At 42.9% G+C, this 12,345-nt stretch overlaps 1 protein-coding gene across 2 annotated transcripts in view; it reads right to left on the bottom strand.

The window, feature by feature from the left end:
- DOCK4 (dedicator of cytokinesis 4) overlaps window positions 1-12,345 on the bottom strand; it is a 501,293-nt gene that overhangs the window by 110,229 nt on the left and 378,719 nt on the right. For both annotated transcript variants that reach the window (XM_073619893.1, XM_073619894.1), the window contains 2 exons: window positions 9,605-9,665; window positions 4,604-4,697 (listed from right to left, as the gene is read on the bottom strand). In XM_073619893.1, coding sequence (XP_073475994.1) covers window positions 4,604-4,697; window positions 9,605-9,665 — 155 coding nt within the window. The remainder of the gene's footprint in view (window positions 1-4,603; window positions 4,698-9,604; window positions 9,666-12,345) is intronic.

Here is a 12,345-nt window from a genome sequence, read left to right as displayed (position 1 = left end):
CTCCACCTCATCAGCATCCCCAGCAGAGTCTCCCCATCATCAGCATCCCCAGCAGAGTCTCCCCATCATCAGCATTCCCAGCAGAGTCCCCCCATCATCAGCGTCCCCAGCAGAGTCTCCTCATCATCAGTGTCCCCAGCAGAGTCTCCTCATCATCAGTGTCCCCAGCAGAGTCTCCCCATCATCAGTGTCCCCATCATAGCCTCCCCATCATAACCTCCCCATCATCAGTGTCCCCAGCAGAGTCTCCCCATCATCAGTGTCCCCAGCAGAGTCTCATTAGTGTCCCCTGCATTCTCCCCATCATCAGTGGCCCCAGCAGAGTCTCCCCATCATCAGTGTCCAAGCAGAGTCTCCCCATCATCAGTGTCCCCAGCAGAGTCTCCTCATCATCAGTGTCCCCAGCACAGTCTCATCAGTGTCCCCTGTAGAGTCTCATCAGTGTCCCCTGCAGAGTCTCCCCATCATCAGTGTCCCTATCAGGGTTTCCTCATCATCAGTGTCCCCAGTAGAGTCTCCCCATCAGTGCCCCGCATCAGAGTCTCCCCATCAGTGCCCCGCATCAGAGTCTCCCCATCATAGCCTCCCCAGCAGAGTCTCCCCATCATCAGTGTCACCAGCAGAGTCTCCCCATTATCAGTGTCCCCTGCGGAGTCTCATCAGTGTCCCCTGCAGAGTTTCATCAGTGTCCCCTGCAGAGTCTCCCCATCATTAGTGTCCGCAGCAGAGTCTCCACCTCATCAGTGTCCGCAGCAGAGTCTCCACCTCATCAGTGTCCGCAGCAGAGTCTCCACCTCATCAGCGTCCCCAGCAGAGTCTCCCCATCATCAGCGTCCCCAGTAGAGTGTCCCCATCATCAGCGTCCCCAGCAGAGTCCCCCCATCATCAGTGTCCCCAGCAGAGTCTCCACCTCATCAGTGTCCCCAGCAGAGTCTCCACATCATCAGTGTCCCCAGCAGAGTCTCCCCATCATCAGTGTCCCCATCATAGCCTCCCCATCATCAGTGTCCCCAGCAGAGTCTACCCATCATCAGTGTCCCCAGCAGAGTCTCATCAGTGTCCCCTGCATTCTACCCATCATCAGTGGCCCCAGCAGAGTCTCTCCATCATCAGTGTCCAAGCACAGTCTCCCCATCATCAGTGTCCCCAGCAGAGTCTCCTCATCATCAGTGTCCCCAGCAGAGTCTCCCCATCATCAGTGTCCCCAGCAGAGTCTCCCCATCATAGCCTCCCCATCATCAGTGTCCCCAGCAGAGTCTTACCATCATCAGTGTCCCCTGCAGAGTCTCCCCATCATCAGTGTCCCCAGCAGTCTCATCATCATCAGTGTCCCCAGCAGTCTCATCAGTGTCCCCTGCAGTCTCCCCATCATCAGTGTCCCTAGCAGAGTCTCCCCATCATCAGTGTCCCCAACAGAGTCTGCCAATCATCAGTGTCCCCCAGCAGAGTCTCCCTATCAGTGTCCCCCACTCATGGGGACACCCTCATCATCAGTGTCCCCATCAGAGTCTCCTCATTATCAGTGTCCCCCAGAGTCTCCCCATTATTCCCCAGCAGAGTCTCCCCCATTATTAGTGTCCCCCATCAGAGTCTCCCCATCAGTGTCCCCCAGCAGAGTCTCCCCATCATCAGTGTCCCCATCAGAGTCTCCCCATCATCAGTGTCCCCATCAGAGTCTCCCCATCATCAGTGTCCCCAGCAGAGTCTCCCCATCATCAGTGTCCCCAGCAGAGTCTCCTCATCATCAGTGACCCCAGCAGAGTTTCCTCGCCATCAGTGTCCCCCATCAGAAGCTCCCTATCATCAGTGTCCCCCATCAGAGTCTCCCCATCATCAGTGTCCCCAGCAGAGTCTCCCCATCATCAGTGTCCCCAGCAGAGTCTCCCCATCATTAGTGTCTCCAGCAGAGTCTCCCCATCATAGCCTACCCATCATCAGTGTCCCCAGCAGAGTCTTCCCATCATCAGTGTCTCCAGCAGAGACTCATCAGTGTCCCCTGCAGAGTCTCCCCATCATCAGTGTCCCCAGCAGTCTCATCAGTGTCCCCTGCAGAGTCTCCTCATCATCAGTGTCCCTAGCAGAGTCTCCCCATCATCAGTGTCCCCAGCAGAGTCTGCCCATCATCAGTGTCCCCCAGCAGAGTCTCCCCATCAGTGTCCCCCAGCAGAGTCTCCCCATCATCAGTGTTCCCCAGCAGAGCCTTCCCATCATCAGTGGCCCCAGCAGAGTCTCCCCATCATCAGTGTCCCCATCAGAGTCTCCCCATCAGTGTCCCCCAGCAGAGTCTCCCCATCATCAGTGTCCCCCAGCAGAGTCTCCCCATCATCAGTATCCCCAGCAGAGTCTCCTCATCATCAGTGACCCCAGCAGAGTTTCCTCACCATCAGTGTCCCCCATCAGAGTCTCCCCATCATCAGAGTCCCCAGCAAAGTCTCCCCATCATCAGTGTCCCCCATCAGAAGCTCCCTATCATCAGTGTCCCCCATCAGAGTCTCCCCATCATCAGTGTCCCCAGCAGTGTCTCCCCATCATCAATGTCCCCTAGCAGAGTCTCCCCATCATCAGTGTCCCCCATCAGAGTCTCCTAGTCATCAGTGTCCCCAGCAGAGCCTCCTGTACATGTATATCTGTTGCAAAATTATGCCCATTTGCCTCTTGCCACACTACGAGCAGACTTCAGCTCTCCTGCACCACCCAACTCCCACCTGCTGTACACACGCAGGCCGTAAGCGGAAGGATCTCTGATATAAACAGCGGGTGGGAAGTCAGGAGGTGCCGCGCTGTTGACGTCACTGATTGCTAGGATGCCGGTGGCCCCAGCAGCCAATCCTCAGTATAGCGTGGCAGCACGGGTGTGGGGGGAGCGGCTTTGTTCCCAGGACCTGCCAGACATACCGCCCATAACAGCAGCTGCTTTTAAAAGGCAGCAGATCAGCAATGCTGTATTGACAGAGTCTGGGTGAGCTGCGGGCCGGACAAAACACAAGCAGGCCAGATATGGCCCGTGGGCCGAGATTTGGAGACCCCTGCCTTAGAGTGACAATACTCACTCATTGTATCTTTAGAGAAGCTTCATTGTCACCCTAGGACAGTGTGTGGGACTGGAGAGTCTCTTTACTCTCTCATCCGCATAACAGAGGGGAAATGTTTTGAAGTCCACAGAGAGACCTAGGCAGAGTTAATAACATTCCTAATATATAAATGTTGCAGCAGAGGACTGGATATACTGGAAGTTTTCAGCTCTTCAAATTACTAGCAGGATCAACAGGCATGTTTTGGCACTTATGGCGCAGATTTAAGCAAGTTGATTTCTTGTATATTTAACAGGAGAAAAATAAGCAGATAAAGGATTTTGTTAGGATTTACATTAACTTTAAGGTGAAGGAAAACATATTGACAAATTATTGAGGCTCCCATTGCCAACACCTTCTTCTGAAATACAAAGTTTGTCCACACCCCAGTCACTGACCATGGAACAAGTATGCAGTTTACAGGGTCCAACTTCACTCTGACTTTCTAGCTGCATACTTTTTCCAAGTCAATGGCTCAGAAAGTACTGATGCCAGACAGCCAGGGAACTAGTATTCTTAGAACGTTAGCAACTGCATACCCTATATTTTTTTACTACAGGTTTCTTCTAAGAGCAAAGTACTATTGAACTGGACAATGCTTTTCGGGCATAGCCCTTTTTCAAAGAACTTGAAAAAGGGCCATCCCTAAAACGTGTTGTCGTGGAGACAGCATAACTGCACATCCTGTTTCCGGTTCAGCTTGCGTTGATGGGGGTTGATGCATTGGGGTGATGATGAAAACATGTCCGGCGAGTCACCTCCAGTGACTAGCTGATCCACAGGATGGACCCAGAACAGCAGCGGCTTCTGGGTCCAGGTACTCTGTTCCCCACTTTGACATCCTGCACCATTAAAACAGCAACATTGGCTTATGGGATCGGCCGCTGCCTTTTAGCAAACCACAGTTCACTACCCTGGTCACCTTTTGGGCTATGTAAGCAGTTTCCTCCAGGATGTTTTCTTATATATGGCTTATATGATGCACTTACTGAACATCCTTGGCATTTCTACTCCTATTCTACAATAAAACTGGACTGTTTTTACAAGAAACATTTGGTGTTATAGCAGAGTAAATAGAGTTTCTACAGACCTACTACCATTTACTACCACTACCATTTAGCACAACACCATATTTTATGTGATTGCTCCTAAGGGCTCCTGATGTTTTGTCTGTGTAGGTGTCGGGGACAATAAGTTATTGTGGTCTTCTTTTATTTACAATAGGACTTGCTGCTATAGGTAAACGTACCTGAATATTATGTTATATGGTGTAACACCTTAAAACTAATTACTGGCTGGGCAATACACTAGTTTCAGGGTATAGTCCATACTTCACAACATTAATCACAGGCATTTATTAACATAACCCAAACCCTTCAACAGTCACTAAAGTCCCGCTTGTATATTTGATCATCTCACATTAAACTGTTCTAAATACAAGATGCTTGAGATTGACTGACTAAAGCGCAAACAAACCTTACCCATATTGTTTAATACTTATATTATGAAGAGATAAGAAGTACATGTTTTACCTGTGTAATTCTGTGCTTTCATGTGCAGGTCATACAGTTTATGAATATACCGTATATACATTTCTTCTTTGTTCAACTCAGTTTTATAAAAATTCTGTAAAGAAATAGATTTCATTTAGTTATTTTTCTTAGCAAACCACGTCTTCAGATAGCATTGCAGATATCATTTTTATTAAGTGGTACTATTTTTAAAACACAATTTCCAGTATTTCCAATATTTTTCAATCATTGGGCAAAAAAACCAGACCAGCAGCTTTATGTGATCATTTTCTGAAAGAGATAGGCAGCATCTTAACATAGTACACTCTACCAGTGAGAAACTCTGTGCTACAGAACTGCAATTTTAAAATGACAGGTTGGTGTATGGGGTATTCTGGCCAGTTTATCTACTTCAGCTCCGGAAGGTTTACCCCCCTTCCTGACCAGGCCATTTTTTGCGATATTGAACTGCGTTGCTTTAACTGACAATTGCACGATCATGCGACACCGTACCCAAATACAATTGATGTCTTTTTTCTCACAAATAGAGATTTCTTTTGGTGGTATTTGATCCCCTCTGTGGTTTTTATTTTTTGCGCTATAAACAAAAAAAGGCAGACAATTTTGAAAAAAAAAAATATATATTTTTTACGTTCTAATAAAAAAATGTAAAAAATCTAATTTCTTTATCAATTTAAGCCAATATGTATTCTGCTACATGTTTTTGCCAAAGTGACACTTTTTGGGGACCAGTAACACTAATACAGTGAGCAGTTATAAAAAAAATGCACCGTCACTGTACTAATGACACTGGCAGGAAAGGGGTTAACACCGGGGGCGATTAAAGGGTTAAATGTGTTCCCTGAGAGTGTTTTCCTACTGTGTGGGGGATGGTTTAACTGTAGGAAGACAGAGATCAGTGTTCCTGCTCAGTGTTCTGCTGTCTCCCTTACTAGCAGAACGGTGATCTGCCTTGTTTACATAGGCAGACCGCTGTTCTGCCTCTCTTGGAACGATCGCCAGGTTTTCAGCGGACCCGCTGATTGGCTCCCCGCTGTGTCCAAGTACAGCGGGAGCAGAGCTCCGGCGGTGCGGGCATGCACCCCAGAACCAAAGAAAAGAATCAGGTACTGGTATGTGATTTTGCGCTTAAGGGCCACCCTGCCGCAGTATATGTACGTGGGGCGGTCCTTTAGTGGCTAAAACATAGCTCTGCTTACTAATTGTGCAAGATTCCCGGGACACACAAAGCCTGTGATTGCACTGTTAAAATGCATAGAGCCAATCAGAGATGGCTCTGTACCTTGTGATTGCTGTGATAGTTAATGACAGCGATCACAAAGTTGAACACTACTACTGTTTACATTTCAGAACCTTTCCCTTCCTCTCACATGAGGATCGAGGACACAAGTTATATAGACCACTGAGCATTTTATGGCATGGGCTTGTCATTTCAAAGAGAAAGATCACTGAAGGTATAGTTAGGTCTGTGATGTGAGTGATACAATAAAGGCCTCTATCTACTCATAATTTACCTTAAGTTACTAAGAGAGTCAAACCTGACCAATGCTTTTGAATATGGGAATGAATACCTTAGGGTTAGTTACTGTTGGAATGCACAACATTCATTAATATTAGTAATTTCTGGATTGTTACGGTTTGGTTATCAATAAGCCATCTGGTCACTATTGGGGATCATCTTGGAATACCAATAAGGCAGGATAACACAGCAGGGTGCGTTTAACTACTTCAGCCCTGGACCATTTGGCTGGCCAAAGACCAGAGCGTTTTTTGCGATTTGGCACTGTGTCACTTTAACTGACAAGTGCACGGTCATGCGACGTGGCTCCCAAACAAAATTTACGTCTTTTTTTTCCCCACAAATAGAGCTTTCTTTTGGTGGTATTTGATCACCTCTGCGTTTTTTATTTTTTGCGCTATAAACAAAAAAAAGAGCGATTATTTTGAAAAAAAAACGCATTATTTTTTACTTTTTGCTATAATAAATATCCCCAAAAAATATATAAAAAAAAACATTTTTTCCTCAGTTTAGGCTGATACGTATTCTTCTACATATTTTTGGTAAAAAAAAAAAAAAAAAATATCGCAATAAGCGTTTCTTGATTGGTTTGCGCAAACGTTATAGCGTCTACAAAATAGGGGATAGTTTATGGCATTTTTATTAATAATTTTTTTTTTACTAGTAATGGTGGCGATCTTCGATTTTTATTGTGACTGCGACATTATGGCGGAGAGAGCGGACACTTTTGGCGCTATTTTGGGACCATTCACATTTAGTGAAATTAAAAATGCACTGATTACTGAGTAAATGTGACTGGCAGTGAAGGGGTTAACCAGTAGGGGTTAAGGGTGTCCTATGGATGTGTTCTAACTGGGGGGGGATGGGCTACGTGTGTCACAACATTGATCACCGCTCCCGATCACAGGGAGCTGTGATCAGTGTCCTGTCACTAGGAAGAATGGGGAAATGCTTGTTTACATTAGCATTTCCCCGTTCCTCCTCTCCGTGAGACATCGAGTCCGCGGGACCTGCAATCACACTCACTGAGCTTGCGGCGGATGCGCGCCCACAATACCGTGTCTTAAAGGGCAACGTACAGGTATGTTAATATGCCTGTACGTGCCATTCTGCCGACGTATATTGGTGTGAGCCAGTCAGCAAGGGGTTAACAGAAGATTGCAAATAAGGATTCTTCTCCTTCACCTAGGAGAATATTCACACGTGATCCCTGGCTGTGGGGTATGGACATAAGAGAGCATCACCTCATAAGCTCTCATGGGGTAGAGATGAGAATTTCTGATCAGCTATTTATCACTGTCAGATCAAAGAGCAAGCTGTAAACCAAAGGTTGACCTGGGTCAAGGAATATGCCTACAATGAGACAACGCCATCTGCTGAAGGATATCGAAGATAGCAACATAATCCCTGTTAATTCCAGATTTTTCCTATTTGGTCAGAAAACGTTACAGGGGGGTGAGTGGGGGTGTCCATATGGGTTGAGCTTGTGTTTATTATAAAATGCCAAGTCAGACTATATTCTGTCCCTGACTGAAGCCCAGCCAAGATATTGAATTTTGAGGATGGACTTGCGTAACGTAGTGTCTGTTTTCTTTGTATGTTCTCTGTTATATTACTTTAGATCTTTATGTATTAGTATTTTACTTTGTAAATAAAAAAGACCTCCGCTTCTTTGAGCTTTTGGTATATTATTATACATAGTATCACTATTAATATTATCAAAACTTTAACAGAATAACACCTTATAGGAACAGATGAGTAGAGCTGCCCGATTAATCATTAAGAATCGTTATTGCGATTTTTTCCCCATTGTGATCTTGACAAAGTATTTCCCGATTGTTTCTATGCAGAGAATTTTCTCTGCTCTGCTAAAGCCCACAGCCGTAAAAAAACGGGCAGTCTGCCAAGAATCACAACATTATTTAGGAGTGGAACTTTGTCCGTTAGATCAAAGGAATACACTTTGGTGTGTAAATGAGTGAAGTTTAACCACTTAAACACTAAACCTTTTTCTGACATTTGTTGGTTTCAAGTTAAAATCATTTTTTTTGGCTAGAAAATTACTTAGAACCCCCAAACATTATATATATCTATATAGATAGATATCGATCTATCTATATAGATATATATATATATATATATATATATTTATATATTTTTAGTAGAGACCCTAGAGAATAAAATGGTGGTTGTTGCAATATTTTATGTCACACTGTATTTGCGCAGCAGTCGTTCAAATACAATTTTTTGGGAAAAAAGTTACACTTTAATGAATTAAAAAAATAAAAATAAAATAACCAGTAAAGTTAGCCCAATTTTTTTTTTTGCCATAATGTGAAAGATTTTGCGCTGTGAGAATCGTGATCTTTTATTCTAAGCAAATAAATTGTGATTCTCATTTTGGCCAGAATCGTGCAGCTATACAGATATATTTATTTTATCTTGGGAGAAAAACAACCTCGTAGTTAATTATTTTACATATGGATGATCTTCTGTGGAAGAGAGAATTTATTATTGCCATTGCCGTACTGAAGATTTTCAGGTTTAGGCTCCCTCGCATAGCCATAAGATATACGAGATATACACACATATTATAGTCAGATGGGACCACAGATCTACCAGAAAACTGCTCCTAATAACACAAAGATTTGTTTTTTATCCTCAAACTCAAAATCGTACCACATCTTAGGGCTGCAACAGCCATGCTAGTGAGGAATACAGTGCTATAGCACTTAAAGAAAAACTTCTTTGTTCTCTTAACATTCTGTAATAGAGACACAAGTTTGCTAGCGAACGGCTATTGGAAATATTTTGCTTTACTGTAACTGGTCAAACAATGGCGATACAATATGACCGAATTTCCTACTTAATGGCATGACGCAGCTATTGTACACATTTAGCTCTAAAAGTATTCACATTAAAAAAGTGTTCATTGTATAAACCAAAGGAAATGATAAAAAAAAAAAAGAAGATGATAAAAATCACCAGTTTTGTAATTCTTTAAAAGTGTTCTTTGGTAATAACATGCTGACTTAAGCATTTAAAAAAAAGACCTTAAGGTCTTATTGTAACTGCTTTTTGACAGGTAACTATATCAAGCCTCAATCAGCTGCCAAGTCCTACCGTTGCCACCACAACTGCTGCAAGTGCATCTTACGATTCTAGACAAGTTCACACCTTAACTTTTTAGCAGATTTGGAAATGTAGCAGCATACTCTGCATATTAAGGGCCTCCAGCTTTCAATTTTCTGCTCACACATAATTACATGGGCTACAATGACAATCTAGACAGGCTTGAGCTTTTCCCTTACCTGCAAGAAACACTCATTTTGAATCCTTACTGCCTGAATAAATTTGTACCTCAACCATTGTGTTTGTTTTAATGAGGAAATAAACTGCACGTCAAGAAATAAATGAAAAAACATTTTCATTAAGACATCATTGCTGGCAAACTATTGACCAATTTAAAGTATGTTTCTTACCAATAGACTAACAGTGCACCCAATCTTCTTCCCATCTACTTCCCCTATCTTCATGCAGTCCCTGCAAATTCAAAAGCAAATTATTAATCTTCACAGAAAAATGAAGGGGAATATTATGATTTTTACCATTTCTAAAAATATAAAATGCTTACTAATAAGAAGGAAGACATTTATGGTGAGCTTACATATTCCAGCTATTAGTAAGTCTATAAATGGAAACAGGAAATTCTGATAATCCCGAGGTACTATATTGCAAAGATAAATAGTGCAATGTCACCATCAGGAAGTGTTTACTAAAAATAGAAAGAACACAAAATCACCTGCTTCCATTAAACATTGCCCACCTTTTCCAAGAATAGAAGAATGCATATGCATTCAATCACTGGTAAATCTGTGGGACTGCTAAAATAAGCAGAAACTTTACCTACAAAAAGAAGTGATTACAACTGGAAACATGTTTAAAGATGAACATTAAAGCATTGTATTTCATTCAATTGATGCTAGGTATAAACACATTTTTTTTTATTACATTTGTTGTACAGATTTTTTTAATTTGAATATCCATCAATGTTTATGTTCCAAGGAAGTCTATATACAGGATATTTTTTACTTGTGTTGTGATGAATTCCATCATAGCTAGCAAAAAGTCTGCAAAGCATGGCAAGTAATGAACCCATAAATCTTGTACTCAACACAACTGATAGGGCAGATGTTTGTAGAGAACCATTATCTTTTGGGATAATGGTAAGCTAGTATATGGCATTTAAATTAAGGGTATCAGGGTCTCTAAGACCCCCCAGATTTAAATCTTGGAAGCCTATAGGCACAGGCAATCTAGCACTTGAAAACCCACCACTCCACATCCCTGTGACATTGCTTAAAGTGTAAGTTCACCTTTACAGAAAAATCTGTAAGGTGAACTTAAACAGAACCTCCACCTCCCCAGTCCCGCTGACCTGCATGGCGGCAATCGCCCGTTCTGAGCCCCAGTATAGCAGCCTCATGGCTCCAGGGCTTAGAAATTCTCTCAGCTTTCTCTCTTCTTCTTCCCTGCTGCTAGGACGGGCTACGCGAGTTCCGATTGGTCGCACCGCCCATGTGACGACACAGACCAATTAGAATGCTCCTAAACATACCTCCTGATGGCGTACGTTTAGGAGATTAAGCTCCAGGGATTTCTAAGCCCCAGAGCCATGAGGCAGCTATACCGGGGCTCAGAATGGGTGATCGCCACCATGCAGGTCAGCAGGACTGGGGGGGGGGACAGAGTTGGGGGTCCTGTGTAAGTCCACCCTACAGATTTTTCTGTAAAGATGAACTTACCCTTTAAAGGACTTTTTCCAATCACTTCACACAGCATGCAAAAACTTTTTTTTTTATTTAATCAAATTTTCACACTTACAGTTGTACTGCAAATTTATTACAAATGTTTATATCGTTCTGACAATAGTGCTGACAATTTATCCATCACATATATCATACATTCACATCAATCCCTGTCCTCAAAATGCTTGAGTTCAGCTGAAGTCAAAGTCGGTGTCACACTGACTTGGTGCCATTTCCGGCAATAGCCACCGATTTGACATGTCAAATCGCATGCCAAATTGGCTCAATGTGAACGTGGGCTTAGTCTAAGGTTCCTATATGTGCTAGGGGGCAATTTAGACTGAAGCCAATTAACCTACCAGCATGTCTTTGGAGTGTGGGATTACCCGGAGGAAACCCACGCAAGCACAGGGAGAACATGCAAACTCCATGCACAAAACCTTTTGACTGCAGAAATTTGTCCGAAGCAACAGGCGATTCCCCGAGACCAATTTTTATATTTTACAACTTGCCATTAATTTAAATAAAACAAAATAATGCATGTACTTTTTTCTGAAGGAAAAATACTTTTTTGGCAATACGGTTTTTGCATACATTGTTTTATTTCTTTGCAATCTATATGCAAATAGGTGTAGTAATTCATTTGAATACTATCAAAAAAATGTATATTATAATCTATAATTTGTCCAATTTATAAATGACCCTAATATTATGTTCCCAGCAGAGACCTTTGCAAAAATATTTATTAATAGAAAAAGGGTTTTAAAAACATTTTAATTAATGCATTGTTACAAAAAAAAATCTAAATTGGTGAAAACCAAATAAGAAAGTATAGTTTTCAAAAAATCAGGGAAAAATGAATGGCCAGAGGAAAAAGGGTAGATAGGATTTTAAATAGATACAGGTTTTTTTTTTTTTAATCCTTAACAAGTTCCTTTAATTGCCAATTTGTACAGAGTAAAATAGGAATTGAAAGGATAGGTTCACCTTTAGTAACATGCTACTTGTTATCCTCATATTTAGGATGTGACGTGTTACTATTTAGCATGGGCCTGTGACAGTGAATGGAGGTTCTTCTCACCACTCCCGCTGTCACATTGTCAGGGCTGGGCTCAGCCCTTCCTTCTCTGAGCTGGCTGCTCAGCTGTCGGCTAATTGCTAGCTCCTATCTCTCTACAGTTATGCCGCGTACAGAGGGTCTGACTTTTCGGTGGACAATCCGATCGTGTGTGGGCTTCACCGGACCTTCAGCGGACTTTTCCAGTCGCAAATCTGACGGACTTTAGATTTGGAACTTGCTTCAAATCTTTACGTCGTAACTCAGCCGGACTCAGAAATCTGCTCGTCTGTATGCTAGTCTGACGGACAAAAATCAACGCTAGGGCAGCTATTGGCTACTGTCTATCAACTTCCTT

This window comes from Aquarana catesbeiana, linkage group LG03 (genome assembly GCF_042186555.1).
Source record: "Aquarana catesbeiana isolate 2022-GZ linkage group LG03, ASM4218655v1, whole genome shotgun sequence".
Taxonomy (NCBI): domain Eukaryota; kingdom Metazoa; phylum Chordata; class Amphibia; order Anura; family Ranidae; genus Aquarana; species Aquarana catesbeiana.
The sequence above is the reverse complement of the archived record's forward strand: the minus strand, read 5'-3'. Positions and strand labels throughout refer to the sequence as shown.